The sequence below is a fragment of the Rhopalosiphum padi genome, chromosome 4 (genome assembly GCF_020882245.1).
Source record: "Rhopalosiphum padi isolate XX-2018 chromosome 4, ASM2088224v1, whole genome shotgun sequence".
Lineage (NCBI taxonomy): Eukaryota > Metazoa > Arthropoda > Insecta > Hemiptera > Aphididae > Rhopalosiphum > Rhopalosiphum padi.
In genome coordinates, this window is record NC_083600.1 from 51,797,441 (window position 1) to 51,820,155 (window position 22,715).

Consider the following 22,715-nt stretch of genomic DNA (forward strand, 5'->3'; position numbering starts at 1 on the left):
TAAAATACCTATATATAATTCTATATCCGAGGATTGAGGATGTGAACCTCAAAATCAATTTTTAAATTTTTAATTTTAAAGAAGTTCACACGAGTATTTTTTGATTCACGAAAAACGAATATTTCTTTGTCTCTATATATGGTTGCCGTTGGTTACATAATATAAAAAATAGTTATTTTAATCGTATACAATTTTAAACCTGCATTTTATATTTGGTCAAATTCGTCCAAATAATCATAATATTATAAAATTGTAATGTGTAACTTACACATTTAACAGAGTTTAAGACAGAGTAAATCCCACTGGTATTATTTAATTTGTCATGGGTAACGTTGTACAGCATTAGTTCTAATTAATAAATATATCTACTAGACCTAAACCAAAAGCCTAAAACGGATGACCCTTATGACCACAGTTTTCGACCAATCTTCATACAATTTTCATCAATAGATTCAACAGGGATTATGATAAAATATAGCTAGGTTACTATTTATTTGGTACTTATATTTTACTTTCCAACACGAGTATAAATTTTGAATATAGTTGACCACAAAAAACTATTTTTTTTAATTTAAATATTGTTGCCATTGGTTACAAAAAACAAAATAGTTATTATCATTGACTATAATTATTAATTTTAGACCTTTATTTTATATAATATGGACAAAACAATCAAATAATTGTGTTAAACATTTACGAAGCTGACGTCCGAGAAGGAGTAAATCCATTTTGACATTAAAATTGTCACAGGTAACGCCTTTTATTGGATCATTAATTAGTCAATATAGTTAAATAAACAATATTTTAATATTTTCAAAACAATTGGAACGTCTTTTTTTAAATGTATGATATTCAGAAATCGTTTTTTATATTTATAAAATAATAGTTAATATTAGGTACTTATATCATATTATATTATTATTATTTACTACAGAGATAGGTATTTAAATAGTTTGTAGTCCAACTCTCCTAAAAAATTTTCAAGTACAAATCATCAATAAATATGCCAATAAAGAAAAAAAATTATTGAGGAATATTTTAAATAATTATTTAATGGAATAAAATTTCCATAAACTGAATTTGAAAGTAATTTTTTCCTTTGATCTTTATTCTTTACCTACCTTATATGTATATAATAGTATAATTCACACTAACTGTTTCTAGTAATTAGTATGATACTAATTTAAGTCAAATATTAGGTAACTATTACACAAGGACATTTTTATTAACTTATTATGATATTGACTAGGAAGAATAATTTGTTTTTAATAAACTTGAAAAAAAAAATCAGTGGTTCTAAAATCAAACATTTAATTATTAAATTACAGATTCTAATTAACTACCCTTATACAATAATATCATTTGCGTATTTTAAGAGCTGGAAGGTTAAGTAATTTATATTTAAACATGAATAAAATTAATAATAATAATAATAATATATTAATAATGATAATAATAATACAAATTGTATATAATAATAAATTAGTAAAAAAAAGAAAAATATCTGTAAGGCTGATGTAAGAACAACATAAGCATTTTGTTTAAATAGCATTGATAAATTTCACATATAAAAGAAAATGTAAAATTAAATAAATAAAACAATATGTATTAAAAAAAAATGCTGTATCATCACAAGCTATTTTACCTAGGTACTTGCAAAATGTAATCAAGTATTTTCTTTAAATTGTGTAAATTTATTTTATTTAACGCTTAGATAACATTTATAAACTTGTAAATAGCTAAGTAATACACGATAGGTATATAATAATATATGATATAACAGATAAATTAGACTTATTAATAATACAACAAAATATTGTTTTTAATATGCAAATGCAAAAATCGATTCGTATAGGTATTATGTTAGAAGATCGTGCAGACTGCGTATAATTTTTAAAATAATAATAATAATAAATATGTAATTTTTTAAATCACTAAAGATAAAAATATAAAATATAATTAAAAAATAAACTATAAACTTAATCTACACAGTAATAATCCTATAATGCGACGAGTTCATCTGTAAAACGCACTTCAATGAATTAATATCATTGTTATGATTATTCAATACAATTAACTACTATTCGTATAAAAGATTAATGTATAATGATACTAACATTTTTAAAAACTAAAATACATAAATCACGTTTTTTCTTAAGTCATCAAAGTAACTTTATCCTTGACGGAACATAGCACCATTTAAAAAATGACTCGTAAAAAGCTTTCACGAATCCTAAATAATAATCATACCAAGCCTTCGAAGTAGGTCGACGAGCTATGAATGTGGATAATAAATATTATAAAGGTACGAGTTAAATTATGTCTTTTTATAAGACACACAAAGCCACAAATAAATGTAGACAATGCTTGTTAGATAGGATCTAATGAGATTAGAGATATAATTTTCTAGTGTTTAATTCACTTATAACACGCGTAGATTGAAATACATATAGTTATTCATACACAACATATTGTAATGCTTATAAGTTATGATATGGCATAACTCATAACCACTGATAATGATAACAACACGGTAATAAATTATATATAATAGGGGTAAAAATTATGTTTAAAGTATTGCGTGAAAGAGAGGATGGAGAAATTGGACGTAACGAAGTAGGAGTGTTTTGGACAGAAACTCGCATTAATCCGTTATTGTTGTACATATTACATTATATAGCCTAGCCTATATAGCGATTCTAATTTACGATAGTACCCAAAAATAAATCATAAGCTCGATGAACAGTAATCAAACTAATGTCTATCACTGGTTATAGTAGTGGTTTCTCAACTATAGTTTAATGTTATTGTCGTTAACGGGTTTTTCATTGAGGTGCGCCATTAAATTTTTATCCATCTTTACCCCCGAAGAAATCGGAATGCAAAACGCAGTATCTACCCATTAATATTATTCTTATGTATACGCATGGAAAAATATCACATTTTCCGCGATGTTCTACAATTAAAAAAAAAAAAATGATAAATGATAATGATAATATTAATTCTGACAAACATGAAAAAGCTTTTCAGTTGATTTATTTTTCGAACCTATCTAATAAAATGGAAGATACTCATAGAAAATTATAACAGTCAAACATATTAACCGGTTTAGCCTATAATAACAATAATTCGGAATAAAATATTGATGATGAATTAATACCTACATCAGGCTTTAAGTAAAGTATTAACACGACTCAATGTTTGGATCAACTTTAATAAAGGATTCTTAAAAATAGTACCTATAATAATAATGTGTCGAACATTCAAACAATTGTTTGTGGGATTAAAAATTAAATAACTAAAACATATTAGGTATAAAGGTTATTCAGCAATTTATTATCCGATTTTAAACGGTCTCTCCGATTACCCTGTCGTACAGTCAGTTCGTAAAAATGTATTAATAAAAATGTTCATCACATAACGTTTTCGACATGTTTAAGTTCCAATTCCCAAAGTGAATTTGTAAAAACTATATTATGATAAAATATCTGCTATTTTCATTATCTTTTACTTTACACAATACACATATTCAAGTAAAAACTTATAAAGCATATATTATGCATTGCGTATCTTACTGTAAATATTTTAAGAAAAAAAGTAATTATTGAACAATAATAAAGTTGGTTAAAGTGAAATAGAAGCGCCTGATGTTAGTACTAAAAAAATGTGAATGAATAAAAAGTAGCTTGAAATTTATTAAAAAAATTTTCATATGAAACAGAATGAAAAAGTAGAACTACCCAGGATGGATTGTCCAGTCTTGTAATTTAGTGTGCATTGTTTATTCGCACGCTCTGCCAAAAAAAAAATTCAGAACGGAAGCGAATATACTTGTTGTACTTGTTTACACTAATAATATAATATAAAGCAGCCATACATTTCATTAAGAAGTAAAATGGACAGACAGTTTTATCAGTTATCACACTTAACAATATATTTCTAATAATATGATGGACGAAGACTATTTCATTACTCGCATTAGTATATATCTATAATTATTTAATTAAAATTCTAATCTATACGCGGAGCAGCTGGTATTATGATCTTGTAATTTGATAGTGCATCGGCTGGCGCTAGGACTTAAATCAATCTTCAACTTGGTCAGCAATTCCTCATTTTCCGCCACCCATTGACCCAGTGTATCAGTATCATAAGTCGGTATTATGGTGACTTCTATTATAATATATTTCATTATAATTACGAACTAATGTCTAAAAATTTTATTATACTAACCTAAATCTTGATCCTCCCAAGCTTGTTTGCCTTCGATTAAGGCATTTAAGACTTCTTTACTAGGGTCAGTACCGCTAAAAACGTAATTTCTAGCGCGTACGCGCTTAAAAAAGTCAGCAGATACATATTTTGAATTTCCATGATGTGGCACATAAATAAGATCCAAGTAAACGGGATTAATTCTCGACATCCGACTAGATGATCGACTCCTGAGTTTACTCGGTGACTCCGATCGTCGGATTCGATTCTGTGCGTCTTTATCTGAAAAACAATATACTATTAAAATATAACTGTTTACTTAACCTATTCCATATCCCGTAAATTACATAAATATTATATAATATTTAAAAAAAAAAAAAAAAATATTGTTATATTCTTACCCATGACATTAATTATTGGTTTGTTGTCTATAATCTTTTTCACACTCTTCTTGGGTGTAGTCTTATTACTCATATTTTGAGTTTCTCCAAGTTCAAGAACCGGCTGTGTTGGAGATGGAAGACCTAATGGCTTTCCCCACTCACGAATTGGATCGAAACCGTTATTATTAATGCTTTGCACTGGTGGTAGACCTAATGGTTTACCCCAACTCTGGACCGTATCGGATGAAGTGCCTTGGTTTTGATTAATATTATCATGTTCAGTTGTTTTAATTTCTGTAACAAGGTTACCATTTGTTTCGGTAGTTGTCAAATCTTCTCCTCTAGTAATCCTATGTTCCTGAATAGCTTTATTAAAATCCATATTAATTTCCACTTGTCTATTATCGAGTTGCATTTGTATAGGGGATGGTCCAGTTGACATAGGAGACCCAGCCATATCATCATCAGTTTCAATTTTATTGTATTCATTATCATCGTCATCATCATCAATATTCATTGCCGATCTAGACATGCTAGACTCGCTATGTGGAGTAAATGGTCGCTCGTCATCACTACTACATTGATGCAATGCTTCGTGTACATCTCTTTTTAATTGCATCACTATCTCTTTAGTAACACCCAAGTCTTCGCTATTCAGAGTAACACCTAATGGTTGGTTTACACAAATGTGTGTTAATGATGAATTATTTATGATGTTGTTCTCATCAGATACTTTCACTACATCTTCAATTAAAACATTTGATGATTTACCAATACATTCTTCAGAAGTGATACTAGAAATTGGAATGACAGTTTTTAAAATTTTGGATTCATTATCAGTAATATCCGTATGTTTGGTAGGATGATCATTGATATTTTTACCTACTATTTGAGCAACATTCATTATACCAGTCTTATTATTTTCTTCAATCAATAATGTTGAAATATCTGGGGACTTAATATTAGAAATAGTGATATTTTCAGTAGGAAGACTATGATCTGTATTTTTCTCATTTTTTTCATTTATGTTATCATGTTTTTCATTAACTTTAACTTCATTGTTAGGTTGTAAAGATTTATCAACCTTGTTTAAAGTATTAGTATTTTTATCAAGCTGTAAAAACGATTCAGTTTTATTTTTTAATTCTTCAATATTCGTTTTTAATGGAATACTACACGGCGATTCAGATGTAATATTAGTGGACATTTTTTTATCATCATCAGTTAAAAATTTAGCGATTTCTTCACACAAAGAACCTATTCTACCTAAAGATTTTGATTCTTCCACTTTTTTTTCAATGACATTAGAATTATTTTTATTGATATCAGGAGGTGACAAAATGATTTCATTATTTTCAATTTGTAATTTCTGTGTTTCATCGAATAGAGAACTCGTACTTGACGACTGACATTTTTCTTCTTCAGTTTTTAAGAGAATTGGATTTGGTGTACTTGGAATTACATTTTCTTTTATAAAAATTTCATCATTATGAGACTTGATTGGTTCTTCACACACAGATTCCACTTTATCCTCCATTTTAGATTCAGTATATTCAGCAATAGATGTTGGAGAAACTGCTCGTTCATATGTTTTATTTGAAATAACATTTTCTGTTGCTTTATTAAACGACATATTTAGCAATTCATCACACAAAGATCCAGATTTATTGAATATTTTAGAATTATTATCATCAATGTTAGGTTCATAAATATTTGTTTCTTGAAGACTGGAACTCTTTTCCCCAATTTGTAATTTCGAAGGTTTATCAATTGATTCATCGATAACAGAACTTTTCCTACTAGAAAGTTTTGAAGATTGAGTATTTACTTCTTGGCAAATTGAACTAGTACTACTTGATGACACTGTTGCAGATTCATTCTTATCTTGAAAAAACGAATCTTTACTACTACAGATTTCAACATCATACTTGTCTGTGTCAGATATTGGTGTACATTCCGTATCTTGGCAAATTGGAATATTTTTACTTATTAATAATGTAGAAACTGAATCTTGTTCTTTGAAGGATAAGTCCGAAATAATATTATCTACAATACAACATTTATTATTACTTGATACAGATTTAAGTAATTCATCTTTTGAATTGGTACTACAAGCAATAACTTCTTCATTAGTATTTTTTTCTAGACAATGTATATCTATTGGTTCAATAGAAATAGAATCACATTTGTCAAATGTATTAGGTTCATGATTGTCTTTTACAGAAACATATGTCATTTCTTTATTTGGAGAATCAACCTTATTTGAAGACGTACTTTCTGATTTTTGGGTAGTTAAATTGAATGTACTTGTAGTAGTAACATTAAATGATATTGTTTTATGAACTGAAGATACTGGTTCGCGGCTAACAGAGCCAGTTACTTCACTAGAAGCCTTACACTCGTATTCATCAGTAATCGAACCAGATCCATTAGTAACTTTCATAGATTCGTGAACTTGTGCGTTTACTACGTCATCGCAAACTGAAGCTGCTGTACTAGATTTTTTTGAATCATGATTATCGATAGGTTTTTCTGGAATAGTCTCTCGTTCTTCGGTAATAGAACCAGATCTACTAGTAACTTTAGAAGTGGGCGTAATGGTTTCATGACCAGAAGATTTGACTGGTTCATCACAAACTGAGCTTGCTTTACTAGATGCTTTAGAATCTTGTTTCTCGTTGAGTTTGTCTGGAATAATTTCTTGTTCATTTGTAATTGAACCAGATCTACTTGGAGCTTTCGTAGAGGACGTAGTGGTTTCATGAACTGGAGCTTTAACAGGTTCATCGCAAACTGAACCTGCTTTACTGGATGCTTTAGAATCATGTTTTTCAATGAGATTGTCTGGACTACTTTCTTGTTCATTTGTTATAGATTCAGATCTAATTGGAGCTTTCGTAGATAGCGTAGTAGTTTCATGAACCAGAGATTTGATTGATTCATCACAAACTGAACCTGCTTTACTGGATGCTTTAGAATCATGTTTTTCAATGAGATTGTCTGGACTGCTTTCTTGTTCATTTGTAATAGATTCAGATCGACTTGGAGCTTTCGTAGATAGCGTAGTAGTTTCATGAACAGGAGATTTGATTGGTTCATCACAAACTGAGCCTGCTTTACTAGATGCTTTAGAATCATGTTTTTCATTGAGATTGTCTGGACTACTTTCTTGTTCATTTGTTATAGATTCAGATCTACTTGGAGCTTTCGTAGATAGCGTAGTAGTTTCATGAACAGGAGATTTGATTGGTTCATCACAAACTGAGCCTGCTTTACTAGATGCTTTAGAATCATGTTTTTCATTGAGATTGTCTGGACTACTTTCTTGTTCATTTGTTATAGATTCAGATCTACTTGGAGCTTTCGTAGATAGCGTAGTAGTTTCATGAACCGGAGATTTGATTGATTCATCACAAACTGAACCTGCTTTACTGGATGCTTTAGAATCATGTTTTTCATTGAGATTGTCTGGACTACTTTCTTGTTCATTTGTTATAGATTCAGATCTACTTGGAGCTTTCGTAGATAGCGTAGTAGATTCATGAACAGGAGATTTGATTGGTTCATCACAAACTGAACCTGCTTTACTGGATGCTTTAGAATCATGTTTCTCAATGAGTTTGTCTGGACTACTTTCTTGTTCATTTGTTATAGATTCAGATCTACTTGGAGCTTTCGTAGAAGACGTAGTAGTTTCATGATCCGGAGATTTGACTGGTTCATCACAAACTGAGCCTGCTTTACTAGATGCTTTAGAATCTTGTTTGTCATTAAGTTTGTCTGGAATACTTTCTTGTTCATTTGTTATAGATTCAGATCTACTTGGAGCTTTCGTAGAGGACGTAGTAGTTTCATGAACCGGAGATTTGATTGATTCATCACAAACTGAACCTGCTTTACTGGATGCTTTAGAATCATGTTTTTCATTGAGATTGTCTGGACTACTTTCTTGTTCATTTGTTATAGATTCAGATCTACTTAGAGCTTTCGTAGATGACGTAGTAGTTTCATGAACCGAAGATTTGACTGGCTCATCACAAACTGAGCCTGCTTTACTAGATGCTTTAGAATCTTGTTTCTCAAAGAGTTTGTCTGAACTACTTTCTTGTACATTTGTTATAGATTCAGATCTACTTGGAGCTTTCGTAGATGACGTAGTAGTTTCATGATCCGGAGATTTGACTGGTTCATCACAAACTGAACCTGCTTTACTGGATGGTTTAGAATCTTGTTTCTCAATGAGTTTGTCTGGAATACTTTCTTGTTCATTTGTAATAGATTCAGATCTACTTGGAGTTTTCGTAGATGGCGTAGTGGTTTCATGAACCGGAGATTTCACTGGTTCATCACAAACTGATCCTGCTTTACTAGATGCTTTAGAATCTTGTTTCTCATTGAGTTTGTCTGGACTAATTTCTTGTTCATTTATTATTGAACTAGATCTACTTGTAACTTTAGAAGTGGACGTAATGGTTTCATGAACTGGAGATTTAACAGGCTCGTCACAAACTGAACCTGCTTTACTAGATACCTTCGAATCTTGTTTATCATTGAGTTTTTCTGGAATACTTTCTTGTTCATTTGTTATAGATTCAGATCTACTTGGAGTTTTCGTAGAGGACGTAGTAGTTTCATGAACCGGAGATTTAATTGGCTCATCACAAACTGAGCCTGCTTTACTAGATGCTTTAGACTCTTGTTTCTCAAAGAGTTTGTCTGGACTACTTTCTTTTTCATTTGTTATAGATGTTATAGATTCAGATCTACTTGGAGTTTTCGTAGATGGCGTAGTGGTTTCATGAACCGGAGATTTCACTGGTTCATCACAAACTGATCCTGCTTTAGTAGATGCTTTAGAATCTTGTTTCTCATTGAGTTTGTCTGGAATACTGTCTTGTTCTTTTGTTATGGATTCAGATCTACTTGGAGCTTTCGTAGAGGACGTAGTAGTTTCAAGATCCGGAGATTTGACTGGTTCACCACAAACAGAGCCTTCTTTACTAGATGCTTTAGAATCTTGTTTCTCAAAGAGTTTGTCTGAACTACTTTCTTGTTCATTTGTTATAGATTCAGATCTACTTGGAGCTTTCGTAGATGACGTAGTAGTTTCATGATCCGGAGATTTGACTGGTTCATCACAAACTGAGCCTGCTTTACTAGATGCTTTAGAATCTTGTTTCTCAAAGAGTTTGTCTGAACTACTTTCTTTTTCATTTGTTATAGATGTTATGGATTCAGATCTACTTGGAGCTTTCGTAGAGGACGTAGTAGTTTCATGATCCGGAGATTTGACTGGTTCATCACAAACTGAACCTGCTTTACTGGATGGTTTAGAATCTTGTTTCTCAATGAGTTTGTCTGGAATACTTTCTTGTTCATTTATAATAGATTCAGATCTACTTGGAGTTTTCGTAGATGGCGTAGTGGTTTCATGAACCGGAGATTTCACTGGTTCATCACAAACTGATCCTGCTTTAGTAGATGCTTTAGAATCTTGTTTCTCATTGAGTTTGTCTGGAATACTGTCTTGTTCTTTTGTTATGGATTCAGATCTACTTGGAGCTTTCGTAGAGGACGTAGTAGTTTCATGATCCGGAGATTTGACTGGTTCATCACAAACAGAGCCTGCTTTACTAGATGCTTTAGAATCTTGTTTCTCAAAGAGTTTGTCTGAACTACTTTCTTGTTCATTTGTTATAGATTCAGATCTACTTGGAGCTTTCGTAGATGACGTAGTAGTTTCATGATCCGGAGATTTGACTGGTTCATCACAAACTGAGCCTGCTTTACTAGATGCTTTAGAATCTTGTTTCTCAAAGAGTTTGTCTGAACTACTTTCTTTTTCATTTGTTATAGATGTTATGGATTCAGATCTACTTGGAGCTTTCGTAGAGGACGTAGTAGTTTCATGATCCGGAGATTTGACTGGTTCATCACAAACTGAACCTGCTTTACTGGATGGTTTAGAATCTTGTTTCTCAATGAGTTTGTCTGGAATACTTTCTTGTTCATTTGTAATAGATTCAGATCTACTTGGAGTTTTCGTAGATGGCGTAGTTGTTTCATGAACCGGAGATTTCACTGGTTCATCACAAACTGATCCTGCTTTACTAGATGCTTTAGAATCTTGTTTCTCATTGAGTTTGTCTGGACTAATTTCTTGTTCATTTATTATTGAACTAGATTTACTTGTAACTTTAAAAGTGGACGTAATGGTTTCATTAACTGGAGATTTAACAGGCTCGTCACAAACTGAACCTGCTTTACTAGATACCTTCGAATCTTGTTTATCATTGAGTTTTTCTGGAATACTTTCTTGTTCATTTGTTATAGATTCAGATCTACTTGGAGTTTTCGTAGAGGACGTAGTAGTTTCATGAACCGGAGATTTGATTGGCTCATCACAAACTGAGCCTGCTTTACTAGATGCTTTAGACTCTTGTTTCTCAAAGAGTTTGTCTGGACTACTTTCTTGTTCATTTGTTATAGATTCAGATCTACTTAGAGCTTTCGTAGATGACGTAGTAGTTTCATGAACCGAAGATTTGACTGGCTCATCACAAACGGAGCCTGCTTTACTAGATGCTTTAGAATCTTGTGTCTCAAAGAGTTTGTCTGGACTACTTTCTTTTTCATTTGTTATAGATGTTATAGATTCAGATCTACTTGGAGCTTTTGTAGATGACGTAGTGGTTTCATGAACCAGAGATTTGACTGGTTCATCACAAACTGAACCTGCGTTACTGGATGGTTTAGAATCTTGTTTCTCAATGAGTTTGTCTGGAATACTTTCTTGTTCATTTGTAATAGATTCAGATCTACTTGGAGTTTTCGTAGATGGCGTAGTGGTTTCATGAACCGGAGATTTCACTGGTTCATCACAAACTGATCCTGCTTTAGTAGATGCTTTAGAATCTTGTTTCTCATTGAGTTTGTCTGGAATACTGTCTTGTTCATTTGTTATGGATTCAGATCTACTTGGAGCTTTCGTAGAGGACGTAGTAGTTTCATGATCCGGAGATTTGACTGGTTCATCACAAACAGAGCCTGCTTTACTAGATGCTTTAGAATCTTGTTTCTCATTGAGTTTGTCTGGAATACTTTCTTGTTCATTTATAATTGAACTAGATCTACTTGTAACTTTAGAAATGGACGTAATGGTTTCATGAACTGGAGATTTAACAGGCTCATCGCAAACTGAACCTGCTTTACTAGATACCTTCGAATCTTGTTTATCACTAGATATTTCTGGAATACTTTCTTGTTCATTTGTGATAGATCCAGATCTACTTGGAACTTTTGGAGTTGTTGTGGTTTTTTCATTATTATCATGATAATAATTTTGTAAATGATCATGAATTTGGTGATTGGTGGCCTCATGTTCGTTTTGTTTTTTTAATTCATCAATTTTGTCTGTGATTTCACATAAATCTTTGGATGACTCTAATAAATGTTCTATTAATTTAGTTTTTTCATCAACATCGGTATGTTTATTACTCTGCTTTATTTCTACATTTTCATCTTCTTTATCAGAATCTTCATCAATTTCTGCATCTAACAAATTAACAGTATCTAACACTTGTCGTTTTAATGCTTCTGGAGAAGAATCTAATGATACCAGTACATATTCGGCGTTTTCTACTTGTACAATTTCTTGTGTTTCAATTTCGGTTTCATTTTCTTTTTCAGAAACTTCTGTTTTTTGTTCATCTGCTTCTTCGTGGAATGGTAAATCGGCCACTTCATCTGGTGTTTTTAATGCATCTTTAGCTTTTCTAAACTCTTCGATTTTTTTGTCTGATTCATTAATTTCATTTTCTTTTTTTGATTCAGTTATTTTTTCATCTTCTGGCATGGTTGGGGCTGTAGTGGCTCCAGAATCTGATAATTTTTCTATACATTTTTCTTTAATTACTATATCCTTAGCTGTTGTTAAAATCCCATCCAATTCATTTGCAATGATTTTTTTTCCATCTGGAGTCAAAAGTTTTTCTGGTGTAATTGCTACTTTCTCCACTATCAAAATATCTTCTTCTTCACCGCTTTTATCTTTATTACAACTGATCAAACTTGATTTATAAACTATATTTGAATCTTTTTTCAAAGAAACTCCTCCAATATCGGTACTTATTGGATTGGCTGGTTTTGTTTCTTTTTTAGTTATTGGAGTTCGTTTTAGACCAGAATTCGTTTTTGATGAAACGAGAACTTTACGATTTGCTTCCTCTTTTTTACTTTTAGTAGGAGTGCTTAAAGGAGATTTTGTTGTAGTAGTTGTTGATTTTGGTTTAATAACTTGTTTAATTGTCTTAGGAGCTTTATCTTGATTTTCAATTGGAGTAGTGGGGGATGATTTATCAGTAGGAGGAGATTTAGATGATAATTTTAATGTTTTTCTAGTAGTTGTACTTTTTTGAACAACTTTATTTGAATTTACTTTTGCGCTAATTGAACTATATTTATGTTCAACTTTTGATTTTATGTTTGTTGTTTCTTTTATAACTGTCTTCATATTTGGTTTTGGTTTTTCTGCCTCAACAGGAAGCTTTGGTTTTGGAGTTCCTTCTTTGGGTACTGTTGGTATTATAGCTGTTTGTATGACAGCATTTGAGGCTGATGTTGATACTTCTAAATTTTCCATTGTCTTAACGGTTTTAGTTTCACCGGGTATCATTTTTTCAAGAACCGTCTTCTTAGTTGTTTGAGATTTGACTGTTACTGATGTAGCTGAGCTCATTGATTTAATAGAACACGACGGATGTTTTAAAAATTCGAGATGTCTGACTCTTTCTAAAGATTCAAATATTTTATTTTGAGGACTACTTCCTGGAAACAAAATTCTAGTGATTGTAGTGTTTGGATTTGCTGGTTGCCATACTAACAATGTACAAACAGATATAATGTTAGGCAATGGAAATTGTAAATCTTTAGTAGAATTGAATAATTTTTGATCACCTTCATTCCATTTTGTCAAAAAGTCTTTTACCTCTTTACTATCTTTAGAAGGATTTAATACATACATATCTAATTTTCCATGACCAACTTTATGATATAAATTGATTGGCTCTAAATTTATATTTCGATAACATAAATGCGGACGAAGTTGCAATTGTTTAAGATCAGTTATTATGCTTTGTGCTGTATCTATTAAACTAATTGATAGAACATCTTGTTTATTATCTATGTTTGGAGATGATATTTGTTTTCTTGTCTGAAAATAAAGATATATTGTAAGTATAAAATACAAAAGTGAATATTTATTATCATATTATTTCTTAATGATGGGAAAGAAAATTTATATATTTTTTTATTTTTTCTATTCAAAATTATTTTATTAAAAATATAGGTGCTCTAAATAATAAAATTACGATTTACTAACAAATAATACAATTTTCTAAGACTTCTAAAATCTAATAATTTATTAGAGTAAAGTATCTTTATTAAGTAAAGTTTTACATCTAAATTTAAATTAATAAATATTGGATTTATAATTTTTATTTACATAAAACATTGAGATTTTATACAAACAATTGTATAAAATATTTTTCGGCTCATTTTTAGATAAAGCGTTGTGTTAATTGCAATTAATTGAAACTGAACATTTACAATTCCTACTTCTGCGCATTCTATTAATTTATTAAACTTAAATATTTAATTTAAATACATTATTCATTATTTTTTATATTTCACTTTTCACAAAAATTGATTGTATTTATGCGAATTTAAAATGATTTACCATTTTAGATTTCTTACCTTGAAGTTACAGAAAAAATGTCCTATTTGTGGATACAATGAGGACATCGTTTTTCGTTTTAGGAATGATGCAACTCCCTCTAAATTACTACTGTTGAGTCTTGTTAATAGTACTGCATCTAACCGATCTAAATGTCTTGCGAAACCCCAAAAACAAGAATTTCTTCCCGCTCCTCCATCGATTAACATGTTGAAGCCATTGATGCCAAATAGAGCGGAATCACCTTGACCAGCAGGAAACACATAAAGCGTAGGTCTACTAAATCTGATATTTCCAACAACTTGTGACCCTTCCAGTAGTGTATCAAGTTCAACCACTTCAATTTTATCACAAAGCCATCTTACGGTTGATTCTATTGATTCATTGTCAACTATTTTTTCTGGTGGATTTAATAAAAAACGCGTGCCCTTAACTCGACTAACTTGATTCCAATCAGCGTCTGCAGAACAATGAAGATCAATGCGAATATTGTTTTCATGAAGCCTAATTGTGCGCTGAGCTTCAGCCGTTTTATATGCATCTAAGAAGTCAGTGACAGAAAACGAACCATCCTATAATTACAAAAACATATTTTAATAAAACATAATGATTGAAACTATAGTTTTTAATCATAAATATTATTCAATATTTTATCAGTTTAATACCAAATAAATATATACACTTTGTTCACAATAATGTATAGTACCTTTGCACATAATGGTATTAAAATAATATAAGTAAAAAAAATATAATAATAATAATAATTGCTTAAAAAATATAATATATACTTAATAAAATAAAATTAACTAACCTGAAGGATCCATGATCCATTTTCTGTAAACGAATATCCCGCATGAATGATGCATCTATACTTTGTAAAACTTGCCAATAAGTTTCTTACGCATTGTACTAATGTACTGTGTTGAGGGTTAATAAGAATTTCTGCCACTAAATTATCACTTACGTATTGAAAAAGTTGCTCACCTAAAATATATTTTACAAAACTATTATTTAAAATTGTTTTATAAAAATAAAATAAAGTCATAAATATACCATTTTTGCCTTCTTCGCCTTCGATATTTTGATTAACAATAGCATTGAGTTCAGTAACTATTTCAACGCCACTCTCTTCATAACTCCAACTCGAAAGCCCTAAAATATTAACCAATACGTGATTATTTTATTAAATATTACAACAATATTTACCATGTAATTTTTGATAAATAATAGATTATAAGTGAAACTTGTTTTAGTGTATATGTAGAGTATTTTATTTGATATTACTGCCTACAATAATTATTATAATTTTCATTTCAACGGGGATATAATATCTATTTTTAATAATAAAAGGATGAAAAAAAAATTAGAATTAATTATATATATAATTTTATTTTTTTAACTGTTAAATCATAATACTTGAAAATACTAAAAACCACTAATTTGAAGTACTTAATTTGATGGTTAGAATGGTTACATAGATATACTATTTAAAACTAACTATTATTACTATATACTTAGAATTTTGTAGTATTTATCATATTTTTCTAGTAAGTCCAAAATATAGATAAGTGAGAAGAAATCAGTTTCATCATAAATTTCTATTTTAATTTTGCATATTTTGTTATTTTTTGGAGATTTATAAGATAACTTCAGATTTTATCATTTTGATATTTTTTTAAGTCATATGATTGAGTTAATTTTTAAAAGTTCTTACGTCAATTTATTTTATTTTTATCATTACTTTTATCGCAATTGTATTTTATATGTCTGCGTATTTTTTTCACACATTTCTTTCATAGTATACTTTGACATTTTTGTAGCATGTAAGCATTAAACATATTTATAAAGGCACATTGATTTTAGAGCATATAATTTCTAACCCTTTGTAAAGATATACAAAAAAGGAGTAAGTAATGAAATATTAAAAAACAATTTAGTTGTTGATTAAAGACCTTGATACACATGCATTTAAAAATCTGATTGGAGTGATGTTTTTGTACATCTATTAATGCTTATCTACATTTATTGCTGTATGATTGTATGTCATATTTGACTACATTTTTTAAATTATTTATCAATGACAAGGTTAATTAAATTAAAATTAAATAACAATAAACATAAAAAAAATTTAAAACTTTTTTAAAAATATTTACCTTATAATATTTAGATTTGTTTAAGTTTTATTTACACGTAAGTCTGTCGTGTTTGTTTAATATCGACCAAATTTATATTTGAAACAAGAAACCATTGTTAGTTGTCGATCAATCACTTTTGTCTAAAAATAGTTTCTATTGCTTCTTTACATAGAAATCGATGCGTTTTATAATTAAAAGAATAAGCGGTATCAACTTATAAGCACAATACATCGGATTATATCGATTGACTGTTGTTTTAATTAGCTTATAGTTAAGTCGAATGAGAAAACAATCAATATTTCAACGAAATTAATGTATTAGATATTTTAAGCCAAACCAAATTTTCATAGCATATTTCCATTGCACTATGTATTTTATAATATATTAATATATTCAAAGATTCAAATTAAAAGTATTTAAAAGTAATTTCAAATTTCTAGTATTTGAAGATATTACTTACATCATTATATTATTTCAATATTTACAGATTTAATTTAATGTTGGATAACTTATTATATGTAGTTAAAATAAAAATGTATCATAAATAATACATAATTTTTTGCACATTACCTTATTTAATAATTAATATTGATTAAGAGATATTGCTATTAATTTATTTTTATAATAAATGTTTTCATAATTTAAATTACTAACATAACAAAACAACTATAATATTTAGTTATATTTACATATAAATAATAATTTACTATAATTTATGTTAAAATATATTGTTTTACCAATACTTTCTACTGAAAATAATGATGACTATGTACCCATATAGACATATAGTAAACTATTAACTATATAAAAATAATTAAACATTTCACTATAAAAACAAAACAGTGTTAAGGGAATTTAAGACTAACACCAATATCTATACGGCTATAGCTATACAGTTAGTAGGTAATGGGTACTGGCTAATTAGTTTATAATATACTTATAGCGTAGTTCGTAAAATTCACGTTAAAATATTACATACTTATAATATTTAAAAATATAATAAAAATGTTCATCATTAAATTTTTTTGTGCACCTAATACCTATATGTATGGTTTAAGTAAATGGATAGCCGACAAGTTTAACGAGCTCAGCTTCTATGACCGACTGTACTTATGTTTGTCATTATAGTGTCTACGAAGTGCAAGTTGTGGAATGTATCACAGAATGCCATAATGTGTACATAATATTCACAAAGGACATAACTGTGTAGTAAAATGAAAAACCTAAAAGGGCTTGATTTTTATTTTCCATCTTTGCTCTATCTTTTTTTAAGTACTCGTCGATCACTTGACCTGACATTTGTACGGATATTGCGTAATGCTAATGGACACCAGCTGATACCGTTAAACCTATAGTGTGTGTGTGTGTGTGTGTGTGTGTGTGTGTTTGGTGGGTGGAGAGGGTTGTAGTCAGATAAGCCACGCCCGGCTCTTCGGCAACGTCATCGCTGAGTCCTGCAACCCAATCAATACCTGACCTACTCTATCTCCACTCAGAAAAAACTACCAGAAAAATTTTTCTCGCAAAATTGTTGAATTTATTAATGCTTAGAATTAGAAGATTTTCACCCTGTTGCAATTTAATGGTCCTTATTATAATATATAACATTTACGGAAATAGTGTTTATAAAATAATTGGCTTTTATCACGAAACTGTTATATACAAATCGGGGTACCTATATAAAGTACTACTACACGCAAGGTTCTATAAGCAGTCATTATGTAATAATATGACCATAATATGGTAATAATAGGTATTTAGGATATCGGCCTATTACAGAAACGTACCAATTTAAACAACCTATGTTTATTTTACAAAGCGTGATACATAATAATATGTGATAATATTGTTAAGACAAGATGATTCCTTAACATAAATTAGATGGTCATTGCAGTAGTTTCTTTTTATTATTTGTTAGACTCGGTTAATCTTATACACATTTGCTGCTTAATACAAAGGAATGAGAAATTTTTATTTTTTTTTAACGAACGTGAAATCGCAGCTGACATTTAAAAATAAAAATAAATATTTTACAAAACTTAAAGTAGGTGCTTAAATTATTGACTTGAAATAAATAAAAAATATTACACCGTTGAAATGATTGTATAAATACCCCCTAGTCAAATAATTGACCGAATTATGAAATAAAAATCAGCTAACAAAACGGTCCAATGATTGATTATTACATAAAATCATCTAAGTACGTCGTATAAATTAAAACTATTTTATTTATGTTTATTGTATAGGTTACCTACTAGTTAGACTACACTTAATTATTATAAAGATCAATACATATATTTAGTACAATAAATGTGTTTTTATTTAAAATTTAAAATATAATTGCATTCAATTTGTATTTCTTATAATTAAATTAATAGAAACTATTTTTGAGAGATATTTAATGGTAGAATATGGATGATAATTTATTAATAAATGATTATATATTATGCTAAATATTATTACCTATATTATTGAGTTTGTACAAATGTTATTTTGATACTTTTTAGGACTACCTATGTGGTTAGTTATATTTGTATTCAAGTCGAAATTTATGCTGGTTTTATCTTATTGTATTGGGTTAGACACGTTATATAAATATAAAATAAACATTTTATTTAAATTGGTATTTATTAAAACAATCTAATATTTCAATATATAGTACACAGAAGTCGTATAAAAATCATCAATATTCTAAAAATGGTTAAAAAAATAATTGTTTAGGTATGTTTAATATATATTTATGCTTTCGCATTTATAACTGACATACAATTTCGTCAAGAAAATGTCACCACAATATTTGTGTTTTTGCGTAACATGACAAATTTACGTTCAATAGAATCAACTTTGTGTTGTTAATTTAAGTTAATATTAATGAGGAAATTGATATAAAATTTAAAGTTAAGAACATTTTCTATGTGTAAGCATTTACGGTATTTAAATTTGTACGCAAGCTAAGAGTATATACAATTGTAAGTGTTATATTTTAAAAATTCTAATACTGGACTGTAAAAAAGTCAAAGTAAGAACGCAAATAATGTTCTTAATTTTAAATTCAATAATAGGTCAAATTACTATAATATTTAAGCTAATAACACAAGGTTGGTTCTGCTGAATGCAAATTAATTGGTACATTACGCATGCGTACGAAAGAAGAAACAAGGAGAGCTTACATATCAATAGACTTTAGTTTATAGAAAATTTTAACTAAATTTAAAACTTGTTCAGTTAATTATTTAAAATTCGTCATTTCATGACATATTATAGTTTACAAATTTATTTTAGAATAAAATATTCTTGTTATGTCAAACATAGCTTTTAAGAAATTTTCTTTATCTCAAACTACATTGAAATCTCCTTGAAGCTACCATTACACTAAATAACGTTTTTTTCCGAATAACTCGATATAAAATTAATTGATTTTCATTGTTTAAAGTACACCAATATTATTTTTATTACAGTAAGAACATGGAGAGATAACAATTTTTTTTAAAAAACCATCGAAAATCCAAGCATGAGTGATGACAAACCACACAATTAGGAGAAAGTTAATGTGGTTAAAATAATTCACAAGCTAAACACGCTTTAAGACATTAAGGCATTTTGTTGAAACTACTACATGCATGAAAGATAGCATATTTCTGCATCATCCAATATAGAAGAAATTTTGAAAGGCAGAAATAATAAAAAAAAACTTTAATGTCAATTTTTAAAAAAAAAAATGTATCTATTAAATATTTTATTTTTATATAAAATTAGATAAAAACTCAATGTCTTGAATTTTTCGATATCTCGATTTTTTGTTGTTATATCTAGAATTTATACATATATTTCATACTCAAAAAAAAAAACAAGAAATTCGAAACAATTAAAATTATTTGATGGTTTTTTTTTTTAACTTTTACTATTGTCATGAAGTTTTTTACTGGTAATATAATTTTTATTTATCTTCGTACTGTAATGAATAATGTATAATTAAAATAAAACAAAATTCGGCAAGTTTTTGTTTAAAACTTTTTCTAAAAATTATGAAATTATGCCAAAACATATTATAGTACATTAATCTTTAAGTTTAAATATTCAAAATAGAATTAATTTCACTCCATTGACTATCAAACATTTAAGGTTAGATAATAAACTACCATCTATATTGTCACCTCGGAATTTATAAGTATCTTAACTGGATATATTTTATTGATTTTAAATTAGGTAATACAATTCGTTATAAATAAATTCTGCACGTTATGAACGAAAATTAATTGGATAAAGAACATTATGTCACTATGGTAAATAAATTATTTATTAAATATTGATGCATAGTATAGTTATTTACAAAATATTCTTATGTAAAAACAATTTAAAAAAAAAGAGCTAGATCTCCACTGTTATCAAACTAGCGGTAAAATAATTGCATTTTAATGTTTCATGTCATTAGTGATTGATTGGCGAATCAAAGAAATTGTATTTTTTCTTATCCGTTAGAATGCTTGACAAAAACCAAATTTGTATTCAATTACTTTGGATTGACTATCAATAGATAAAAAAAACAATACTCGATGAATCTAACAGAAAAAGTTTTATAGGTACCTAATATATATTATATCGGTCTAAAATGTATTTATCTTATATTAGCCGCGTTCTTATTTGTTAGAAAATATTTACATTTTACAAACTATAATAAAATGCTAATATATTAATATTGATTAGTTTAACTTTAAAATCACCACATCCTTAAACCTATATTACTAATATATTATCCATAAAAGATACATAAAGCTTAATAATTAAGATACCAAATAATGGGACAAACAGATGTGACCATTTCGCCAGGAGAGCATTTCACCATGAGCCGTTTCACCATAGGGACGACGTTTTTCCGTGGTCGAAAAATTGTGTACACCTACATTCAAACAACTTAAACTTCACACTGTATAATGTTATGTTATATTATTATTGATATTATTGGATTTTAGGTTTTAAACCTATACCTATATCGTCTATGATCCATTGACGACGATCACAGTTACAATATTGTAGCAATAACGTTTTAATCAGTTCTATCTTGCGACACAACTCACAGTATATTAGTTAGTCAAGAGGTAACATAACGAAACCTCAAGTAATATCGACTCGTGGTCATGAAATATTTGTGTATAATGGTTTTATGTTTGTTTTATGATAATGTTAATTTTAATAATACAATATGATTTTAATGTTGCTGTAATAGAACTTTTTGTAAAGCGTAAAATTTAGTACAACAATAATATGACAGTTGTAGTCTTTACTTATTTAAAAGGCATAGTTTATATTATATTACCATGGTTATTAATTATCTTTATAATCATATTATTTGAAAATTATGAATATGATGAAAATACTAAAAATGTATTATTTCTTAACCTTTACTATTATATTATCAGAAAATATTTAATGTCCATGTCTATGGTGAAACAGCCACATTGAGATGGCCACGACAAATCGTCCTAGATCCCTTTAGATATATTCACAATGTTAAAATTTTATTTTATTTAAAAAAAAGTTGTTTGCGTTCAGTAAAATCCTTAAATGGCCTAAAATGTCAAGAACTTGAAAATATAGCCTAAAAAAGTATATACTTAAAAACTTCTAAGGTCATAATTTAAATAAAGAAATTAATTAGTGTGTTCTTGCCAAGCTGGTGCACACTCTGTATACATATATATATATATGTAGTATAATATTTTCAAGTCATCCGCAACTAATTTAATATTAAAACTAAAATATATACAAATATACAATAATTAAAGATGGGAAAATTAATTAAATATATTAACACCAAACATATTATCTTATAACACGAATTTGAATCTTAATAAAATATTTTAAATATTATATAGATAATTATACTTTAAAAAACACACTGATTTTTAAGAGAATATCTACATTGAAAAAATTTTAATTCATAAACCAAGATAATTTAAAATTTTCAAACAATAAATTCTTAAAATAGAAAATTTAATTCAAAACATAAGTAAGTAATAAAAACGAAGTATAAAAATTGGGCGTACTACTATTTATTTATATTTTATATTTTACACTAGGAATTTTGAAAGCAGTAATAAATTATTGCATTTTAAAAACGCAATTTGAGTTCGGCTTTATAAAAAATTTATAAAACGTTTTGAAAATTGTATGTAGTCATATAAAGAATTTATGAATTCATATTTTAACAATTTGTATCGATAGTAATATATATAATAATATATTACAAGTAAC

General features: G+C 28.5%; 1 protein-coding gene across 1 annotated transcript in view; it reads right to left on the bottom strand.

The window, feature by feature from the left end:
- Positions 1 to 1,294: 1,294 nt before the first annotated feature.
- The window catches only part of LOC132929901 (microtubule-associated protein futsch), a 30,181-nt gene continuing 8,760 nt past the window's right edge, over positions 1,295 to 22,715 (bottom strand). Inside the window, exons 3-8 of the mRNA XM_060995531.1 lie at positions 15,382 to 15,480; positions 15,140 to 15,312; positions 14,349 to 14,900; positions 4,614 to 13,806; positions 4,234 to 4,494; positions 1,295 to 4,173 (exon numbers count right to left, since the gene is read on the bottom strand). Of these exons, the coding sequence (XP_060851514.1) occupies positions 4,004 to 4,173; positions 4,234 to 4,494; positions 4,614 to 13,806; positions 14,349 to 14,900; positions 15,140 to 15,312; positions 15,382 to 15,480 (10,448 nt within the window). The 3' untranslated portion in view covers positions 1,295 to 4,003. The remainder of the gene's footprint in view (positions 4,174 to 4,233; positions 4,495 to 4,613; positions 13,807 to 14,348; positions 14,901 to 15,139; positions 15,313 to 15,381; positions 15,481 to 22,715) is intronic.